At 40.3% G+C, this 21,098-nt stretch overlaps 5 protein-coding genes across 5 annotated transcripts; 2 read left to right on the forward strand and 3 right to left on the reverse strand.

Moving 5' to 3' along the window:
* Positions 1-2,048: 2,048 nt before the first annotated feature.
* LOC140794400 (subtilisin-like protease) lies at positions 2,049-4,358 on the forward strand. The gene has a single exon (XM_073146411.1). The coding sequence runs from the start codon at positions 2,049-2,051 to the stop codon at positions 4,356-4,358; it is 2,310 nt and encodes a 769-aa protein (XP_073002512.1).
* A 3,287-nt stretch (positions 4,359-7,645) lies between these two features.
* Positions 7,646-11,356, reverse strand: LOC140794086 (uncharacterized protein At2g38710-like). Its single transcript, XM_073145938.1, has 5 exons — positions 10,980-11,356; positions 10,272-10,391; positions 9,750-9,864; positions 9,008-9,101; positions 7,646-8,097 (listed from the first exon to the last, which is right to left on the reverse strand). The coding sequence occupies exons 1-5, from the start codon at positions 11,081-11,083 to the stop codon at positions 7,877-7,879; spliced, it is 654 nt and encodes a 217-aa protein (XP_073002039.1). The 5' UTR covers positions 11,084-11,356; the 3' UTR covers positions 7,646-7,876.
* Positions 11,357-12,352: 996 nt separating this feature from the next.
* LOC140793379 (uncharacterized) lies at positions 12,353-16,302 on the reverse strand. Its single transcript, XM_073144828.1, has 8 exons — positions 15,711-16,302; positions 15,365-15,562; positions 14,948-14,984; positions 13,781-13,854; positions 13,595-13,688; positions 13,262-13,344; positions 12,775-12,967; positions 12,353-12,678 (listed from the first exon to the last, which is right to left on the reverse strand). Exons 2-7 carry the CDS (start codon positions 15,434-15,436, stop codon positions 12,797-12,799), a joined length of 531 nt encoding a protein of 176 aa, XP_073000929.1. The 5' UTR covers positions 15,437-15,562; positions 15,711-16,302; the 3' UTR covers positions 12,353-12,678; positions 12,775-12,796.
* On the forward strand, positions 15,739-17,103 carry LOC140793378 (E3 ubiquitin-protein ligase ATL15-like). Its single transcript, XM_073144827.1, has one exon. It carries the CDS (start codon positions 16,132-16,134, stop codon positions 16,834-16,836), a length of 705 nt encoding a protein of 234 aa, XP_073000928.1. The 5' UTR covers positions 15,739-16,131; the 3' UTR covers positions 16,837-17,103.
* Positions 17,096-20,183, reverse strand: LOC140793376 (non-specific phospholipase C4-like). Its single transcript, XM_073144824.1, has 4 exons — positions 19,265-20,183; positions 17,912-18,318; positions 17,655-17,825; positions 17,096-17,574 (listed from the first exon to the last, which is right to left on the reverse strand). Exons 1-4 carry the CDS (start codon positions 19,882-19,884, stop codon positions 17,222-17,224), a joined length of 1,551 nt encoding a protein of 516 aa, XP_073000925.1. The 5' UTR covers positions 19,885-20,183; the 3' UTR covers positions 17,096-17,221.
* Between the last annotated feature and the right edge of the window lie 915 nt (positions 20,184-21,098).

The following is a 21,098-nucleotide window of genomic DNA, read 5'->3' on the forward strand; positions in this document are numbered from 1 at the left end:
GCAAACGAAATGGGTTACCATTACTGCGTGGAAGTTCGAACGTCTTTCATTCGTTCAAACAGCCCATAATTTTCTTCTCCTCCAAGTCATCCTTATAAATATCTAATTGGGGTTTTCGGTTGGTGCGGGGGCAAGTTGTAAGAGAGAAAATGTGAGAGAATTTTGTACGAGGAGAGAGCTCTATGAGAGAGCACCCATCTACGTATTTGAGAGAGATTAGAGAGAGGAAACAATTTGTATTTGCATCTCTATTTGAATTGAATTAGTGAATTGAAGCTTTGCACTGCTATAGATGTAGGCACATCGTCGAACTATGTAAACTTCGTCTCTCGTTCTTTTTTTCTTTATAGTTTGTACTTATTTTAAAGTCCTTATTTGTGATTTGATTAAGTATTAGAATATCAATATATATTTAGCATTGGGGATTCTTTTTTGGTATTGATATGAGATTTGCTAATATTTAGTTTTCTCAAATCTTTTACTATTCTATTAGATTTATTTATAAATTTTTAAAAATTACTTTTGCTGCCCTCCACTCTTGGCAGGTTCAGCATAACAAATTAGCATCAGAGCACAACACTCCTCGTCCAAAACCACCATCAAATCCGCAAGCCCCAGATATACGGTTTATGTGTACTGTCGCAAGATGAGTGGCTTTGGTCCAATACAAATTAAGTACAAGGTTGATGCAGCATGCACAGTGAAAAAATTCATGACGATCTGATATTGTCTGAAAGACGGTTATCTAAGCTGAATCAAAGTCTCCGGATGACATAACTAAATTAGTCAAGATTATACTTTATTTTAGGTGTAAACGTCGTTCTGAACAAATCTTCTAGCATCGAGATCAGTTTGTTTATTTAAACATATCTTATCATTTAGGCCACGAAAAGCATAATTTTACTATTCAATATAAAATAAAGGAAAAGATTAATTAAAAAATTATTTTTATAAAATTATGGTAATACTCTTTGGTTTCATATAAAATATATTGATGATGTAGATATTAAGAATAAATTAGTAAATAGATTAGTGTATGGTTTAATATATAATTTGATGAATAGTATTTATACTTTTGAATAAAGTTATTGTAATGTTTAACTATTATTCTAGAATAAGAAAAAAAAAGTATTTTTTCAAACATGGGGTTAAAGACTCAAGAACAAAATATGATGAATCTAGCGATGAATTGTGGTGTTCATAGGAGTGATGAGCTGGATGGAGCTAAATGGAGGTTCTTAGCATCCAAAATTAAAATTTGATCTACTAATTTGTTCAAGAGGTATTCATTAGAAATCAACTGTTCTAAAATAATTTTTAATAAAAAACGAAATGAATTCTACTTTGAATAGGAAAAGCAAGATTTGACGAGTTCCAATTTGAATGGAATTGGATATGGCAATGAGAGATATGTCTCTGATTGGATAGCCACCAAATTGTATCGTTTAGGCATCCAAATTAACAATTTTTCTAGTTTAAGAAAGTTTTGTTTTGCTTATATTTTTCAATGTAGATTCACCGAGAAAGTTTTGATGACTCAAAATGAACTATATATATATATATGTACACACACAGAGAGAGAGAGAGAGAGAGAGAGAGAGAGAGAGAGAGAGAGAGAGAGAGAGAGAGAGAGAGAGAGAGAGAGAGAGAGAGAGAGAGAGAGAGAGAGAGAGAGAGAGAGAGAGAGAGAGGGGCATACAATTCTCTCTTGGAAATTCTACTGCAGCATCCTATGCCAAAGATAATATGAAGTGTGGCAAATACTTAATCGGATGTCTCTTTCCTTAGTGATAATTCAATAGGATGCTTCCTTCGCTGGTGTATGACGTAATCAGTAGAAAGTGGCATATAATGTTGCATCTCAATCTTCAAAACTCTAAATAACAGGAACTCGCTTAAAACGCATCCACAACAATAGTTTATCCATTGCCCACAATGGATCAAATAATTTCACCAGTGGGCCGTTCGATAAGTTTACCTTCTTTAAATAGACGTCGAATGCCCCGTTCCAGTTTGTGCCTCACTTCGAACTACATCGCATTGTCGTTATGGATGCCACCTTTTACTTCCTTATTTCTTTCCTTTTATTTGCATCCAACCCAAATCTCCTCTTCGTCCATAGCCAAATCCCATCCATTGTTGACAACGACCATGGCAACATCACCCAAATGCAGACCTACATCGTTCACGTACAGAAGCCAACCAACGTGAGGTTCCTCCGCTTCAAAGATCGAATCAACTGGTATGAGTCATTCTTGCCTAACACCACCGTCGACTCCGGTGAACCGCGGATGGTCTATGCATACCGCCATGTGATCACTGGCTTTGCCGCAAGGTTAACGGCTCAAGAAGCCGAAGCCGTGAGAGCAATGGATGGTGTTCTCTTGGCCTATCCGGAGGAAACACTCTTCCCCCAGACAACCTATACACCACAGTTCTTAGGGCTTAACAGATGGGATAGCGCATGGTATGACTCCGAATACGGTGCCGGCCAGATCATCGCCGTGATCGACACCGGCATTAAGTCCACTCACCCGTCCTTCAGGGATACCGATGTGCCGCCGCCGCCAACCAAATGGAATGGCAAATGCTACTGGGGCCAGCCTATCTGCAACAACAAGCTCATAGGCGCGGTTGCGTTCAAGCACGGGAGAACTGTCTCGCCGGAGGACAAGGACGGACACGGCACTCACACCGCGAGCACTGCCGCAGGGAATTTTGTCGATGATGCCGATGTTCTTGGCCAAGCAAAGGGCACTGCCTCCGGAGTTGCACCAAAAGCTCACCTTGCAATCTACAAAGTGTTACACAACGTCAAGGGTGGCAAATTGTCAGTCGCCGCCGTCGGTGGTGATATACTTAAAGGCCTCGAGGAAGCCATCCGTAATCACGTCGACGTGCTCTCCATGTCCCTTGGTTCGGTAAGCTTAGCAATGTGGAATAACAGCGTTGCCGTAGGATCATACGCTGCGATCACGAAAGGGATCGTTCCAGTCGCCGCAGCGGCGAACGATGGCCCTTTCACGAGCATCATCGCCAACGATGCCCCGTGGATATTAACCGTCGGAGCGAGCACGACGGATAGAAGGATAAGGGCGACAGTGAGGCTTGGAAACGGGGAGGTGTTCCACGGTGAAACAGCCTATCAACCGGAAGAATTCAGTTCTACTCAGCTTCCCTTGGCGAATCCAGGCATTCTTAGAACCCAGGAGACCTTAAATTGCCTGAATGGCTCCATGGACAACTTTGATGTCAAAGGGAAGATCGTCATTTGCGGGGTAGGCCACAACACGAATATCGAAAAAGGTAAGATCGTTAAGGCGGCGGGTGGCGCCGGCATGATACTGGTGAACCAGCCGTGGATGGGAAACACAACTTTGTCTGAGGCGCATGTCATCCCGACGGTGCACGTCAACGTAGAAGATGCGTTGAAGATTTTAAAATACTTCGAGTCCGCGCCGGATGCCAGTACCGCAGCGATCATCTTCGAAGGCGACAAGTTCAACTTTCACCCTTCGCCCTCCGTCGCCCGCTTCTCGTCCCGAGGCCCGAGCCGCATGAACGGCAACATCATAAAGCCCGACGTCATCGCGCCAGGCGTCAATGTCTTAGCTGCATGGCCGTTTGAGGTCGGACCTGACGCTAATCTCCTTGCTACACCCAAAACTTTCAATTTTGAGAGTGGCACCTCCATGGCTACCCCTCACGTAGCTGGCATCGTGGCCATGTTAAGGAACAACCATCCGGGTTGGTCTCCCGCCATGGTTAAGTCGGCGATCATGACAACAGCTTACAAGGTAGATCGTGACGGGAACCCGATCGGCGATGATTCGAAGCGCGCAGGCATCGCGGCCAGCGTGTTCGCCATGGGATCTGGGCACGTCGACCCTTTGGCGGCAAATGATCCGGGCCTCGTCTATGACCTCCATCACTATGACTACATACATTACCTATGTGGTCTGGGCTACACGGACAACCAAGTCTCTGCAGTCGCCCAAGGCACAGTAAGCTGTTCAAAGGTCCATGCCATTAAACCAGAGCACCTGAACTATCCTTCGATGTCGGTGTATCTGAGCTCTACTGCTGCTCAAGTCACCGTTAAAAGAACGGTGACAAACGTAGGGGATGCAGATACAGAGTACACGGTTGACTTTGATGAACCCGATGGAACACATATTAATGTCGATCCTCCTATGCTAAAGTTCTCCCAAATAGATGAAAAGAAGAGATTCGAAGTCACAATAAGCATGAAGGGAGGCGCCGCTGCTGGAAAGAAAGGCCGAATCTCGGAAGGGCAATTTGCTTGGGTCTCTGGGAAATACTACGTGAGGAGCCCAATCGCTGTCACCTTCCTCTGAGAAACTTGGGTGGGAAATTGTTACTCTCCCGCTGTTTGACTTGTAATAAATCTCACCTTTCCTTAAAAATATGTTTTTAATGCCGCTGCCGTTGTCTAAGGCAGGGTATATGAATCTGTTCTTCTTATCAGTGGAAATATAGTATATATGAGAAAGCTTGGATGCTTCACTTCGTCAGTGTATTACGTATCAAATTGCATGGCGACTTTGACGTGATCTTAGTACGTAACAAGTTGCATTTGCATCATAATGCGTCAAAACACTAAATATAGCATGAACTCGCTTAAAACGCATACATAACATTATAGTTTCTCCATTGCCCCAATAGATGGAACTATTTCCCGTATCTGCTTGTCGATAAGTTTACCTTCTTTTAGTTAAATAGACGTCGGATGCCCCGTTCAACTTTCCTCAGGACAGTATTCACTCCTCTTGTTTATAGAAATTTTCCCTTCCCTCAATAACTGGAGCTGCATCGCACTAAGTACTGTTCGTTATGGATGATATTAAGTCTACATATATTCTACTTGGTTATTCCTTTTACCAACTCTTCTCCTTCTCGGTTCATAGCCAAATCCGGCTCATCGACATTGTTCACTAACATTGTCAACCATCATGGCAGCATCACACACATGCAAACCTATATTGTTCGAATCCAGAAGCCAACCAATTTCAGATTCCTAAGCTTCAAGCATCGAATAAACTGGCAGAACTCCTCCTTGCCGAACACCACCATCAACTCCGGCCAGCCGCGAATAGTTTATGTACTGTCGTGAGAACTCCGTGAAGAAATCAACAAAGGTGTTTATCTTCACCGGCACGCACTTCAGTACCCAAATCACCGTTGGAAAAATGGTGACCAACATAGGTGAAGCTAATACAGAGTACAAGATTGATGCAGCATGCATCACCGAAAAATTCGTGAGGATCCAAAGGTCTCGGAATGACATCATTAAATTGGGTAAAATTATACAATTTTTTCTGAAACACCACGCACACACCACACTTGGTTCAGGTCTTAAAATTATTGTTGTCTTTTAGCTTTTCTATGCATCTCTACAATTTTTCCTCTTCCCTTTCCTATAGTTATTACTGTGTCTATGAAACTAGAGGATCAAGAAAGATAATTGCATAACATCTGGGTATTCTAGGAGGGATAGCAAGCCAGAAACCACTTGGGCCATCTTGGGGTTGGATTAGAAATACAGGATGGGCTATCTTAAGTCCTGTTTGCTTGGTCAATTTATAAGTTGTTCACGGTACGCGCATCTCCTTTTTATTTATCTATAAATAATATTTGAAAAAAAAGGAACTTAAAAAGACAATTAGTTATGATCGATCATGCCTTTCAACTCCCACGAATTCTCAAAGACAAAACCACAAGGCCAGTTTGATTTCATGGCCTCCAAGAGTCTTTCTTCCTTGAGAAAGTAGAGTTACAAAGAGAAAACTGTGAAGATACTAAAGGTCAGCGACAAAGATTAGGAGGGCAGATATGAGATTAACCCCAATGACGATGACTGCTATGAGATCAATCCTAATGAGGATGACTGCTATGAGATTGATGCAGCCGAGTTCATCCAGAAATTGTCCTTCATAGATTCTGATGATTTTGCTCTTACAGCAGAGAAAGGGCCAGTAAGATCTCCCTCTCTCTCCCTATCTAGTCTCTTCAAATCTCCATAACAAGCTGAAATTATAGTCTGTCTCAATTATAGCTAGCAATTATCATTTGTTCTATAAATCTGGATTGATGGCAATGAGAAAAATGATCTGAGAAGAGTTGGCTTATTCTAATCTGATTTGGATGTGTTGTTGTTGGTGGCAATAGGTGGCACTGAGGGATTTCTCCCATCCAAGGCATCTGTGTGGGAAATTTCCCTTCAACATTACTTCTCACGAGAGTTACTGTAGCAAGGTGCATCATTATGTTTCTAATTTCTATGCTCTATTGATAGAAATGTTTGAAATATTTCACCAAGTATCCTACATAATGTTGAGTCTAGACAAACTTTACGCAAACAGTTTTTTGCTAATCAAACATTAATCTAACAATAGCAAAACAACTTATGATTCACATCAGCTTTTTAATTCACTTAATATAGAGACACAAAATTTACAAGAAGTGCAACAAAGGGAATTAAAATACGTGTATGCATTGTTTACTTGGAGGAAGAAAAGGTAAACATAATGGCAGTCTGAAAACAGAAAATAAAAACACATGAACAAAGTGAAGCAGGCCATTCAAAAGGATGTAGAATATTTTCCTCATGGCATGAGTAAGAAAATATGTTGAAAGACGTAATACGAAAGTCGTACCTTTTTCTGATTTCTGAATAGTCTTCAAGTTCAAAGTCTGAGCAACTACTGATTGTTTCATCTGGTTCAGTGTTTCTGTCTCGTGTGCCAGAAACCTGCTCCTTGTCTGCAGTGGAGAGGAACCGATGGCCATTGCAATGTCTGTAAGAAGTAAAATAAGGAGGAAAGGAAGCATTGCTCTGTAGTCTGTACATCATGAAGAGAAAATATATAAACAATGTGATCTCTTTCTTACACCAATTTCTATTGAATGCGAGTAAAAAGCTTCAGGTGATATCTTCAATCCTAATGTTGTGGGCCTTTATATATCAAAAGCTGCCTATAAGCAAGGGTGCTACAAAAAGGGGCAAAGTGAATGGGGCTGGACAGAGAGTTAAACAGGTGGGGTGGCGGACAGAGGATTAAAACCTGAAAGAGTACACTATCTCTTAGCATATGTTTAAGGAGAGATTAACAGATGAGTGATATTAGCATAGTTGTGGCAGTGCTTGATATAAAGCATAGACTTAATCAAACTCATCTCATAGGGCTCGATTTATATTTATTAATGTTTATTTAAATAATATATAAATTTTAATTTGGCTACGTATTTGATTTAATTATAATAAATATGGATAATCCAAGATTCAATTCAAGCTTGAATTTAGGTTAAATTAAGAATCAATTCAAATTCATAAATTAGTAATCACAAGATTAAAACTTGATTAAACATTTTTATTTTTGCGAAATCAGATTAAATATTTCTTATTGGTAGCCAAATATTAGACAAGAAAGATAGGCTTTGGTTGAGATATAAGCCTCTCTCTCTCTCTCTCTCTCTCTCTAGAAATGTGTATCTATATGTGACGCATAACTTCTCTCTCTCTAGAAACGTACATATGTTGGGTTTAAAATTATTATATACCCCGTATAATAAGGCTGAAATATTTGTCGCTCTTCCATAAAGAGAAATTGCCCCCTAACAAGACTACAATGAATATATACCGATCTGATAACAATATGTCGGTCTTAAATAATACAGCTTAAATTACAATTTGGTCCTTACTATTAGAGTTATTGTGGGAAGGTTATCAGCTTCCCGGTTTTGTTCCTGAGAAATACACTGAGATAAATGATAGCAGATCAATGATCGGTGGAATTCAAAACAAATTCTCACCAAGTACCTGAACAGCTTAAACAACAAAGCTGCTACAAGTAAATCAATTGTTGGGTTTGAACCCATTAATCATAGGGGTCCCGTTAACTGTAAGTTCTGCACCTCTGGTTGTCTTGACATAAGAAGCATAGTCGCTGTAATGCATTGTGTAAAGAGTGCTTTGATAGCGGGTGATGCGTAGCTTCTTCCTCAGTGACTCACTAATAGCACCATTGTAACCCGCTTTCCTCATCAATGAGTCAATTGTTTCTATCTGAGTCCAACCTGGTTGGAATTATGCAGCAGAAAAGCAAATGAGTCTGTGAACAAAGAAATTGATACAAAATAGTCCACAATCGGATGATGCTACAGCCTGCAGCACGCTTCCCAATCCTATTCAGAGCTTATGTTCTGTAATCTAGTGGATAGAAATTGGCAAGCAGCTTATTGTAAAGGAGCCAGGCATATAATGAAATCAACAGGAGTCACACTTATTCCCATTTCGCAGCTTGTGTTATTCGATCCTATTATTGCAAAAAATAGGCCAGAATATCGAATAACCTGGTTACTCAGGCCGCAATACATAGAACCTGGAAACACTGGAAGACTTAAGAGGTTTAGTCAATTTCAATTTTCACCTTGGGAAGTTCTCACGGTGTTTGAAAAGAAAAAATGGACTGGAAAAGTGAGTTTCTTTATTTCCCTAAAAACCACCAACTTTCTTGATTTTGACTCATTCCAACATTCTATATTACATGTCATTATTAAATATCATAATTATCTATTTTCACTAAACACATCTAATTTTTATGAAACACAAATAAGCTGTGACTTCTCTAAAACTTTCATTTAGGATATGTTTTACAAAGTAAAGTTCAATGAAGTGTTTCACGTCAACTAAGTAATTCTCTTTTTTTAAGAAATAAAGTTTAAAAAAATAAGGCCATCTTTTGTAGGTAAAGACGTCACTTCTTTAATTTATCTTTTACAAATTAGAGAAGTTCTTAAAAGTGAGTATTTTATTTCCCTACTTTTTAGTGATCTAACCACCACTTACCAAAATCACTTCCTTTTCTTCACTTTTTATCAACTAAACACATTTTCTAAGAGAACAAATGATGCCAAACAGTCTGGTATTACGGCAGACATAATAAGAACATTAAGAAAACTAAGAAAATTGTTATATGGGTATTACCTTCATGGGCAGCAACCTCAGGTAAGTAAGTTGCACTACGCCTTGTGCTATAAGTAGGGTCAGTAAATTCAATAATTAAGCCATGCTTCCCAACCTGCATGATAGAACAATGATTCTCACTAGAAAGTACTCAAAATAACAGTATTTAGCTAAGCCAACAAAAAGTCAGATGATATAAGAAAAATATATGTTTTTAAAGCAACACAGAAAAACTTTTAGGCGAACCTTTACAAAAAGTAAAATACCTGGGGATTAAAAGTAAATTGACTGACACTCAAGTTTGGCTATATCTTACTCAAGTCTAAAATTGCAGAAACATTTGCTGCAAACTTGCCTACTTCTCATTAAATCCTGTTTTCCCTGTTAGAACCTCATCTTTTGTGCTGTCACTAACAAAACATGGGAAAATTGGGTGGCCTGAAAGCATATATAAGACAGTATGCATGTCTTTACTGCTAACTATACTAGCAGGAGATGGCAAAACAGTGTAAGACAACAAGATTAGAAAGAAGTAATTAACATTACATTAATTGGACAACATGAAATCAGCAAGAAGAGGATTCATTTTAGTATCTCTGTAGGGTTAAATTCTCCTCAAGGACGTTAACTATACATGCATCCAGTTAGCATGACATCTGGAACCAATTTTTACTTGCATGATTTCATTGTGAAGCAAACAAGAGCAGCACAGCCTTTAATATATAAAAAGAGACTGACTGGAGTATGAAGAGCAGCAGCTAACCTCCCAATCAAGGTAATGGAGAGCAGTTTCATAATCAGCAAGTATAGACACTGTGCATTCCAAGTACGGTAATTCCTTAGCCTGTATTGGGGGAAACCGACGGTCCCTCAGAGCACTACAAGTGCAACAAGAAAGAATAATGTTTAGATGAAGTCCTGCATATAACACCACAGATATCACACTGCAACTTCTTTTGTGATGGTTGCACATTTACAACACTTGATTCTCAAAGGAAAAGTTATTTGCATGTTCAAAATTAGAAATGTGAAGTAGAAAATGTGGGCAACCACAAGAGAACTTATAGAGAAAATAAATTAGCATATTGTGACATATGTTTGTGTATCCCCCCAAATACACAGAGTGGAAAGAAAGAAACTTTTCAATTTCATAGAAAATATATAATCATATCAGCGATGACATTATCTATTGATGATTTCAATAACTTATAATCATGGTTCTTGATAGAAGTCAGTAATAACTGCTCACAAACCTGTCAAAACATGCAAATTTGAGAGAATTTACCTAGTTAATGCATAATCCCTAAAACCATTGATCAAGCAACGGGCTTCTAAAGTTCCTATGCAGCCACGTAGACGTGGCTCCGCACCATTCATAGCTTTCTTCCAAGTGACAAACAGTGGGCTGAAATCAACAATATATATGAAATTAATTCATAAATGAGAGATACAGCTTCAAATAGAGAAGCAAATTTACAAGATATCATAAATAATCTAACTCACCTGCGAAGAAAGTAAAATTACTAAATGTAGAAATAAAGCCTCAAATTAATATATGCATGTGTACCTGGACAAGGGGTTCTTCCGAAGAGAAAATTTATCATGAAATCATTGCGCACAAATAAGAAAAAAAGAGGGGGGGGTGAGGAGTGGGGGGGGAAGGATAAGAACTATACTCTTTAGGAGCGGCCAAACGGGAGATATGCAATAAGAGAAGCATCAATAGACCCAAAAAGGGAAAAAAAATAAATTTAGAGCACAAAATAATCCTACCACCACTCCAAATAAGAAGCAAACATATTCACGCAGCATGCATTAATCGCAGAACGAAAAATAACAACAACAACAGAAAAAAAAAAAACAAATAAGAAGATGCATATCAAATTAAGAAGAAATCATCCAAAGCCCTAAAAAAATCCCTTGTATCCAATCAAAAGGAAGCAAGCATTAATCGAAGCAAAACAGAAACAAGATTAAGCGACACGATTCTCACTGCTGGCCGCCTTCGAAGGCCGGGGGGGACGGCTCCTCGCTGTTGTAGTGGGCGACGAGCGTGTCGAAGCAATAAACTGCCATTTCGCGATTGGCCGACACCATCTTGGAGCGCGGGGGACAGGTAATGTCGTGACGATCAGAGATTCGTGCCGTGAAAGGGCGATCGCCTCCGATCGTGCCGGAAAATCGAGGAGAGAGGCGACCGTAAGGAGATGAGTTTTGAGAATTATTGAAAGAGGAGAGGGCAAAGTAAGAATTGGAGACTAGCTTGGCTTTTCTTTCTCTTGGCGACGTGGAGTCTTCATAATATTCGGAGCTCTATATTACCATAATACCTCCACCGTTGGAGAATATTATCAAAGGAAGTGGAAGCTCGGGAAGAAATAGGTGAGGGTAGTATAGGAATGAAGAATGTGAGGAGATCCGGTGTGATAATGAATACTGGAGAGGTTCATTTGGAGCAGTGGAAAAGCAAAACGTCGAGGATTTGGAGAGAGCTATTACGTGGCGTGTGATGACATGATTGGATCGGTTCTTTGACTAGCGTTTGCGTAGGATGATGTGATAATCCAAAGATTAGGAAGAGGAGGCCCCACCCTAAAGGAGAAAGCGTCGCGATAGGTTAGTGGCACCCGAAAAAGAAGCACCAATACGGAAGAAACGGGGACCCCACCTCCCCACCAGGCACAGTACAGATCAAGGTGGTCCCACTGTCGTTGTTCCAAAAAAGCTCTTCCCCAAATGTATCCACTAATGGAAATTTTATTCATCAAACTTACATATTTATTTTCGAAAAGATTACACCAAAACCTCCTAAATTATTATTATTTTAAAATCTTTTTATTTATCTTACGACTTTCTAAATATAAAAAAAAATATCTGAAATATCACTTCCATTTGTTATCCACTAAAATTTTCATTGAAGGATAACATATTTTTATTTCTCGTTTGACTGGTGCATAAATTTTTATTATTTACGAATTAATTCTTTCTTATTTACAGCATAACATTACATTTTTCTATCTCATTAAATTACTATACTACAATTATTATCAAAATATGCATAAAATCCTTATTCAGGCTTAAAGACTTGTACACCAACGAGACGGGGCCTTAGTTAGTAGTCATTAAATTGTAACTAACTTGTAACATATCCTCATCTTTATATGATATTTAATTTACATTAAAATTTAGTTTTGGTAGAAGTGAGTTTATGTCATCTAACTTATATGTCAACTAGAGCCTGTTTTCCTAATAAAATGGCGAGGTAGGAGCAGTTTTGCAAAATTCACTTCTATTGCACTAAACCTTTTAGGATATTACGAAATGCGACACTCGACCAGCTCATTCTTCATATTATCTGTCAATTAATTTAAGATAAAATGAATCCAAATATATTCATCCTCTCGCCAAACATTAGTCACGCAGTGCAAGAATATTTGAGCTGCATGGAATATCAAAATTCTACATGTCAAAGATGCTTTGACTAACATGATAAGCAGAGCCACTTTCTGAGTATCTACCTCCTCAGTGAGATATTAACCTGATTATGATAGAAGACAAAAGGGGCTTGCTCAATTATCGGATCTCATGTAAGAATTACAAGCAACTCGCAACCCATCTACATTCCTTCGGCTTGATTCTGATAATTTATATGTCAGAGAGGTTGCAATAAATATGCCAACCACAGTTGTGACCTGAAACAGGGTATGATAATGAAAAAGGTCAAGAAAAACTTAAAAGATGCGTAATAATGAAGTAGATAATAGCACATTTCATGTTAGAAGACACACCCTTTGGATAAACTGGTTAACCTCACTGGTTCACATGCTTGTCCAAAAAAGCTTTTGCAAGATTGCTGAAGCTCACATTAACAGATTCAGCTGCAGCATATTCTCTGATGACTCTGAGAACTTCGGGTTTCAGAATCTCTTTCTTCGAAGAAGAATTGCATAGAAAGTACAGTGCCCCAAGTGCATAATTTACCTGGCATAACAGTTAGCCACTAGTTGAATAATCTATGCAAGGTCAACTTCCTAGAGAACATCTGAGAATCTGCACTTAAAATCCTTAGTGAAGACCAAGGTAAAAGATGCAGTTGGTCCCAAATTATATCATATTTGAACATTACAATCATCTTAACACTTGGCATCCATGAAAAAGAAGGAAATGATTCTTCTGCAAGTGGCTTGTCAAGTAGAAATTAAAGTTTCGTTTGCCTTCTTTATTCATGACAAGTTAAAATGGACATTATACATTTTATCAGTTCAACATACTTACAGTATTTTTAACTGGACTAGATAAGCATTGTACGGTCAGTGGAATTCCACCAGACTGAATAATAATCGCAGTGTTTGCTGGGTCTGCAGTGCAGTAAGTACAATGTCATCTTATATCAAAGAAAGCAAAATATATGCAAAGAACATACCCAAGTATGATAATCTGGATCTATTGCCATCTAATATTCATATTTTTCTTCTCTTCAATACGATAGAAACAATTACTACTGATCTACATTCTTGAAATTACACATGAACATAAAGTTTTTATCACTATATTGAAATGAAAGATGCATGAAAGGGATGAACATAATAATGCAATTGTGTTCCTCACCAGCACATGAATTACATATTCCGCCAATGCCAAATTCGATGAGTTTTTCATTTGGTTCGGTTATGCAGTCCAGAAACAACTCCAAAACATTTAGCTGATTACACAGTATAGGTATATATACATATTAAACTTGGAAGGAAAAGAAATACAAGTTCAATATCCACAAAACTTGAAACAGTTTGGTACCTGGCGCAGAAATGCAAAATTGTAAGGATCATATGCAAAGTTCGCCAAGTTTGCCACAATTCTCTCTTTTGATTCTATTATATAAGTTGAAAAAATAATGGAAGTGCATAAGCTCAAATAACATTCAGTTCAACAAGTTCTAAATTGTGATGATTCTAAGAATGACAGGAATTGTACAACAGCCGGCAGGAAAGAAACAATCATGCACAAGGCTTTCAAATCATCAACCACATCTAACATACAACAAATTCATCAATTCACAAGAACGCAATAAGAACTGAAGGCATACATCATCATATCCATCAGTGATGTCAACATGCCAATATGTCACATAGTGCTTCAGTTATATGCTTTCATCCAGTAGTCTTATGTAGCAGCATACACAGAACTAATCTGAAACTCAAATAAAACATCATTCTTAACTTATGAACAACAACAGTGTTACTCTTACAGTAAACATAAAGAAGTAACAATAGATTTTCTGTCAAATTTTGGATATCAGATTTGCCCTCCCAACCTATATAGCTCTTTCACAGTGAAACCAGGTTTAAAAAGGTAATATAAGAGATACATGGAGCAAGGACTTATTTTCCAGGGCATGGGAGTGAAACATTCATCTGTTGACATGGCAATTGACACTGCAGAGGAAAGATTGGCTCTCAGCCAAGCCTGCATGGCCTTCTACTATGCCTCGCAAAAGTTTTCACAGTATCACATTGAACTTCCTATGACTTCTGTAGCTAGGCTATTGCAAAAATAAGATTTCCCACTGAGGCAAATATACATGGAAAACATAAATGCCACAAAAAATGCTATACCATGTTTTTCATCAACACAGGCACATTAAAAGCTAGAAGCATATCATATTAGATCAAATGAAACGAAACATGAATACAACTACATAATTCAACTCATTCTACTTGAATGAAGAGGGAGGGGAGCAGAAAATCCTATGCTATCTTGCAAAGAGAAACACATAAATGGAAGAAGGCTTTCACACAATTTGCAACTTTTTTTATCTGAGTGAAACCCAAGCAAAAGCAGTCTCTGTCAACAAGTAATTTGTAAATTGTAACTTTCTGAATCAAGAAATGCAGAAAAGGAAAAAAACATTAGCTTGCAAAAGAGAGAGAGCACGAACTACTAAAGAGCATTAGCAACATTTACCTTCATTTGTTGCCTTCTGGAACTCATTTACAAGATCCTGCCACAAAATACTAAAGTAATGAGTTGTGATAAAGTAAAAATACAGCAACTAAAGGGAAGAAGATAATAATAATAATGACTTTGATAGTCATGCGTACAATGTACATATCAAAGACAGCAATATGGACTATGTTAATCAATCAAAGCATTCTTACACGCAAATAAATCTAGATATATTGGTTTATAGCTATTCTAATTCGAGAATCTCAAGCATAACTTGGACGCACTATAATGAGATAGCAATTGCTATGATCCTGGTTATCACCCAAGCGTCTATCTGATCTAACATCTTGGGTATTCGATTGCATTGATTTGGGCAGTAATAGTAGCAAAGTGGAATCCATAGGTATATCTAATTATAGAGAGAGGGAAAAAAACCTGAAGGTATTGAGCCCTGGGGGTGCCATATTTTCCTGTGCGCTCGGCCTGCCTCTGGTCGTTGGTAAACATAATCTCGAACAGCTGACCCCAAACGAACGCTATGTGTATTGACCGGTGAGTGCTTCGCAATCGCCAATAGGGTTGAATTCAAGAAGGCAAACGACCCTGGCTCTGGCATTCCATCGAACACCTTACCTGCAAAACGAAATCCTCGTCGACTACACACTGGCAAACTCGGATTTCACGACGAGCTTAGAGCTTGGTAGAAGAGAAAAACCCACAAATATCACGCAATCTTTTGACAACAATTGAACCTTTGATTGGGAAAAAGAAGTCAATTTACCAATAGATTTGGTCGACGTGCTAGGGTTGGGGGAGCAAGAGCCGTTTCGGGCTTTTTGGGCCTATAGAACTAGGTCCAAACCGGGCTGGCCTGGTCAACAATTATACTGGAGAATTTCGGAGTTGGTCGAAATTTAAATTGTTAGCTTCGCTTCGCAGTAAACAATTCCCCCGAACTCCGCTATCAACCGTTAACCGTCTATTGTCCCTCGCGCGTAACCCTCTCTCTCCCGGCCACAAATCCTGCCACTTCATCCTCCACAAACCCTTCTTCTCCTCCCCGCTCTTCCTCCTCAACCAAAATTTCTCACCTCAAAAGATACCAAGAAATCAAAAGGATACACACGAAGGGAAGCGCCCCTTTTTAGAAAATCGATGCAAATCTACGGCCGCTCGCTGGCCGGAACCCTATTCATCCGGCGATGGCGACTCCTCCCATGCCCGATCTCTTCTCTGGCTACGCCGCCTCCGCCTGGTCCACCACCATTCCTTCGAAGTTGTCCTCAACCTCCTCCTCCTCCTCGTTCCGGTCCCTCCCGATGCTCCTCCCTGTCTTCCTCCTCTTCTTCGTCCTCCTCTGCTTCCTCTCCGTCTTCCTCCTCCGCGATCTCCTCCACTTCATCTCTCTCTGGCTCCACCGCCGCCGCCTCCGCTCCAACACCATCTTGTCCTCCTCCGCCGTCGGGAAACCCGGCCTAGATCCGACGATCTTGGCCTCGTTCCCGACGTTGCCCTACGCGGCGGTGAGGCGTGTCCAAGAGGGGAAGTGCACCGCCGAGTGCGCTGTTTGCCTAGCCGACTTCACCGGCAGCGACTCCGTCCGGCTGCTGACGGTGTGCTGCCACGCTTTCCACCCGATGTGCATCGACTCCTGGCTCGAGACGCACGCCACGTGCCCCCTCTGCCGCGCCGATCTCAAAGCGCCGCCCGACGAGGCCGCTGTGGTCGCGGTCCGCGACGCCGTAAGCGGCAGCGGACACGGCGGAGAAAGACGCGAGAGCCAAACGGCGATCGTGATCGACGAGGATGAGGAGGCGGTGGAGGAGAGAAGTTGGAAATCACGGTCGCCGAGTATCTCGATCGCGATCGAGAAGACCGACGAGAGCGGATATAGAGGCACACCGTGACGTTAAAGTGGCCTCGCGGAGCAACGCATTTTGTCGATCGTATATGATCCTTTTTATCTATCTTTCACTTTATAGGTTCCTATTATATTGTCATTATATTATCGCTGCCAGCTCGTCTCCGATTGAGACGAGGATGAGCAATGAGTTAGGCGTTTTCTTGCCTATATATACGACAATCAAATTCTTGTATGATGTTATCCCAAGTATCTAAAAGTCATTAGCTGTGGGATTCAAAAGTGAATACTACCAGAGATTGATATTGCATGCCTAACCTTAATTAACATAATTTTTTTGATGCTATATATACTTCCACACACACACACACACAAAAAGAATCAACATCTTTCTTTAATACAACTCATGCAATTAATAAAAGAGCCATATATTAGGACTGGTTGCAAGCAAAGCAGGCAAATATCTTAGAAGCCAAAGATCTCTTCTTGCGTGCTGCTGCTGCTTCTTCTTCTTGGGTTGGTTTCACGACGACGACATGCGAACCGTCCGCCCCATTCTTACGGAGATTTTCGCACTCGTCTAAGAACTTCTTGATGGCATCCGTGCAGTACTGGGCACCTTCCGCTACTGTCATCCCCTCCGCCAACTTGTGGGGGTAGACGTCCTTCCTGCAATCACCATTGAGTACGGCCCCAAGTTGCACCAACTCGGTTTGGAATTCGGATAGCTTCTTGTTCTCGTCGGCCTCAGTCGGCCTTAGCTTCTTAGGATCTGGCAAAGTTACTGCGGTAATTACATTAAAAAAAGACATCAGAGCATGCAGTTAGATTAGATGAGAATTGTTTCAAATGATTTTAACCAACATGGGCAATCCGTTCTTGGTGTTGTTCGTGTCAGCACAGTCTCGAACGTGCCGGCCCATGCATCTCGCTTATTTAAGAACTCCTTGAGATTGAATATTTTCTTTACAGTTGCAGGGATCGAAGAATGCTCGAACTCGGAATTAGGATAGGGGCCTGATGGCTTGTGAACAACTGCAACAAGCAAATAAAGTACGGTTTAGTCTAGAAATATGTATTCTTAATTAGAATCAATTAATGCACTATATTCTTAAATCAACCTGTGCCAGCATCTATCCATGGGGAGATGAACAAAGTCGGGACGCGGACGCCGAGGCGATCGAACTTGAAATGGAAAGGCTCCCCGCTGACGATGCCGTCGGGGCTGGGGACCCCGACCGGCGTCGGAACGTGGTCGTAGAATCCTCCGTGCTCGTCGTAGGTGACGACGAAGAGCATCTGGTTCCACTGAGGACTCGACCGCAGAGCTTCGTAGACCTCCTTGACAAATTTCTGGCCTTCGGATACGTCGTGAGATGGGTGGTCGTCGTTACCAGGCAAGATCTTGAGGTCGAAGTAGCGTTGCTCGATGACTACGTAGTTGGGCAGCTTCCCTTCCCTGCAGTTTCTCTTGAAGTCTATATCAAACTGGTGGAAGTTACCGGCGTACTTTAACTGCCTCAGGTTCCTGCAGACAACGTAGACGTACATAACAATCGGTAAATATAGCAATGAATGAGCGTAACTGTTGTTAGATAACCATCACTTTCTCAGAGAAAATATATAGACGAAGACGTGAACATAAGCAAAGCTCCAAAAATGGCTATTATCTAAACTTAGTATGAAGCAAGCCAAATTAACCTTAATTGGCTAGATCAAGTAACAACAACTCCCAAGATCCCACAACTAACAATCCGAAGTAAATACTCCAAACAGTTTTGGATATACAACCTTGCGTCTCTGCAGTCCCTTGCCGACATTGATGACGGAGTTCTCTACGAAAAGGTACAATAATACTACAACAGCCCAAATCTAGTAGTTAGACTCTTAACTATTTTTAGTTACAATCTAGCTGCCAAAATGGTGAACTTTACGAGGTGAACAACCTTTTTCAAAAGTCCAAAACTAAGTCGACCAAATGGAAAAACTAAGATTGCTAACAGAGTTAGGGGAGGAAGCGAAGTTACGTAATTAAAATTATAAAAGATTTTTTTTGTTGCAAATAATTACCTACGTTTTATCTTCATGTAAAAGTATACATTTGTTTTTAAAATTATGAATGGTCTTAATTCTTTGGATATGTTTGAAAATAACCAAAATATTATAAGCATATAATAATTAATCAGTTTTTTTTGCTTATGTATCTTTAGAAATCTCTTATTTTCTAGTATTTCTCTCTAAAGTTAATATCTGTATGTCCACCTTATATGTTATTTGTATGAATACTCTTATGGTTGTTTTTTAAAATTAAGTATTAATAAATATATAAATATACCTTTAAGTAAGACAAATATATGAAAACTAGAATATATGTATACATAAACTTTAGAGGGGCATATAAAGGATATTTTGAAATATATTTATATATACGTATTAAAAGAAAACAGTAATTAATAGGTTAGTTTAAAGGATACCGATAGAAGAGCGTAGCTGGCGGATACTGGTAGTAAATCCCAAAGGAGTAGCCTTCGTCATGCAACGAATCAAATATCGTCTTCTGCGGCAACCCCTCGATAAGCTTCTTGCTATCATTACTCACCAACCCATGCGACGTCGCCGAGTGCACGAACAGCCGATTCGGCTGCGTCGACGCCGGCATCGATGCGAACCACCGATCGCACACCGCGAACTCCGCCACCAGCTCCTTATAAACCGGCACCGACTCCGGCCTAAACCCGTTCATAACCGTCGCCGACATCCCGGCCTGCTCCTTCTCGGCCTCCTGCGCGAATCCGTTCATGGGCGGGGTCGTAATGCCCGGGGGAGTTATCGGGGTAGCATTGGCCTCGAAGGCCACGCCGTAGACCTGCTCGTAGATGGCTTGGATCGAGTGGCCCGGATCCGGGTCGACGTACTCGGACCCGTCGCCGAAGCGGATCGCCGCCGCGTTCGGGTCGGATGTCGAGATCGGGTTCGACTCCTGACCCGTGACGCCGTTGATCTCGGGGTTGTGCCGCTTCATCCAGCCTAGCATATGGTCGAAGGACCGGTTCTCTTGGACCAGGATTACCACCGTCTTGATCCGGTTCGACATTTCGAGGTTTTTTTTCTTCTCCCTCTCTCTCTCTCTCTCTCTCTCTCTCTCTCTCTCTCTCTCTCTCTCTCTCTCTCTCTCTCTCTCTCTCTCTCTCTCTCTCTCCCTCTTGGGTTTAAATTTCTTGTGGTATTCTAGACTATGCGAGGGTGTTAATAAAGAAAGGGTTTGGAGAGGACGAGTTGTGGGGGTTAACGTGGGATGAAGAGGAATTAAAGGATATTCCTGGATGAACCTTGGAAGGGAAGACCCAACAAGCAAGCTTCATTCTTATATATATACATCTATAGAGTCAGGCAACTTGGTGATGGATTTTGCTGGGATAATGATATCTAAGTAGGTGTAGTTGTTACATCAAAATAAATAAATAGAAGGGAGTTTCCTTTTCGTAGAAAGAAACAATTAGTTGCATCGCTAACCTTCTGCGAATGAAGCTGGGATTAAGAGTCCGAGAGTGGACGAAAGGATTAATTGCCCGGCCATGATTAGTTCTTAATATTTTGCCCAAAACTTCTGCAAAACCAATTAGATACTACTCTTTATAATTCTTGCAACGTGTAGAATTCTTCCTATCCCTTCCTTTTGCTTGTTAAAGATTTTTTTCTTGTTAAAATGGTTGAAAGCAACTTATAATTCAGCGAGCACCCACGATATCCTCTCATCCATATCTCATTTCCTCGTTTGCTTTGCTTCAAGGAAAGTATTATATCATTTTGTTGCTTTCTTAGATGGGCTTGGCTAACCTTCAATGAGAAGAATCCAAATTCCCTATCACAACTCGCTCACAATTGAAAAGAAAAGGAGTTCAAAAGGAACTCCCAAGTAGTAATCTATGGTGGATAAAAATATACACGATCGCAGTAAAGTGTTGCGTATAACATAGAATTCAAGGTTTGCATTCGTCCATTTTGTTACTCAGGCTTGTGAGTTTGCAAATATTCTCTACTTCCAGAGTTTACTGCAGAGAAAGTGACAAAAGAAGAATGTACACAGAAGAACCAAAGTGTCACCTACCAATTTGGCATTATAACAGAAATTTTCGACATTTGCTAGACAATATTGTGATGTGCGATATCATGCCAGTTGCATCTTGATATGACAAAATATACCTCAGATCCTCAAATAAGGTTTTCTGTCCCATTTGATTGCAATCTCTATAGTTTATACTCATTTTATCTTCCTTTTATTGACATCAATGTCATTTTATTGCCAAC

Source organism: Typha latifolia, chromosome 8, assembly GCF_019914945.1.
Source record: "Typha latifolia isolate L0001 chromosome 8, TyphaL0001v2, whole genome shotgun sequence".
Lineage (NCBI taxonomy): Eukaryota > Viridiplantae > Streptophyta > Magnoliopsida > Poales > Typhaceae > Typha > Typha latifolia.

Coding starts and splice junctions, on each gene's coding strand:
- LOC140793379 (XM_073144828.1), bottom strand. CDS start 15,436: ATGTTTACCAACGACCAGAGGCAGGCCGAGCGCACAGGAAAATATGGC. Junction 13,855..14,947: donor CCAGAAGGCAACAAATGAAG/GTAAATGTTGCT, acceptor CTTATATAATAG/AATCAAAAGAGAGAATTGTG. Junction 12,968..13,261: donor CTAGTCCAGTTAAAAATACT/GTAAGTATGTTG, acceptor CTGTTATGCCAG/GTAAATTATGCACTTGGGGC.
- LOC140793378 (XM_073144827.1), top strand. CDS start 16,132: ATGGCGACTCCTCCCATGCCCGATCTCTTCTCTGGCTACGCCGCCTCC.
- LOC140793376 (XM_073144824.1), bottom strand. CDS start 19,884: ATGTCGAACCGGATCAAGACGGTGGTAATCCTGGTCCAAGAGAACCGG. Junction 17,826..17,911: donor ATGGATAGATGCTGGCACAG/GTTGATTTAAGA, acceptor TGCTTGTTGCAG/TTGTTCACAAGCCATCAGGC. Junction 17,575..17,654: donor ACCAAGAACGGATTGCCCAT/GTTGGTTAAAAT, acceptor TAATTACCGCAG/TAACTTTGCCAGATCCTAAG.
- LOC140794400 (XM_073146411.1), top strand. CDS start 2,049: ATGGATGCCACCTTTTACTTCCTTATTTCTTTCCTTTTATTTGCATCC.
- LOC140794086 (XM_073145938.1), bottom strand. CDS start 11,083: ATGGTGTCGGCCAATCGCGAAATGGCAGTTTATTGCTTCGACACGCTC. Junction 9,865..10,271: donor AGGGATTATGCATTAACTAG/GTAAATTCTCTC, acceptor TTGCACTTGTAG/TGCTCTGAGGGACCGTCGGT. Junction 9,102..9,749: donor TCCATTACCTTGATTGGGAG/GTTAGCTGCTGC, acceptor TCTATCATGCAG/GTTGGGAAGCATGGCTTAAT.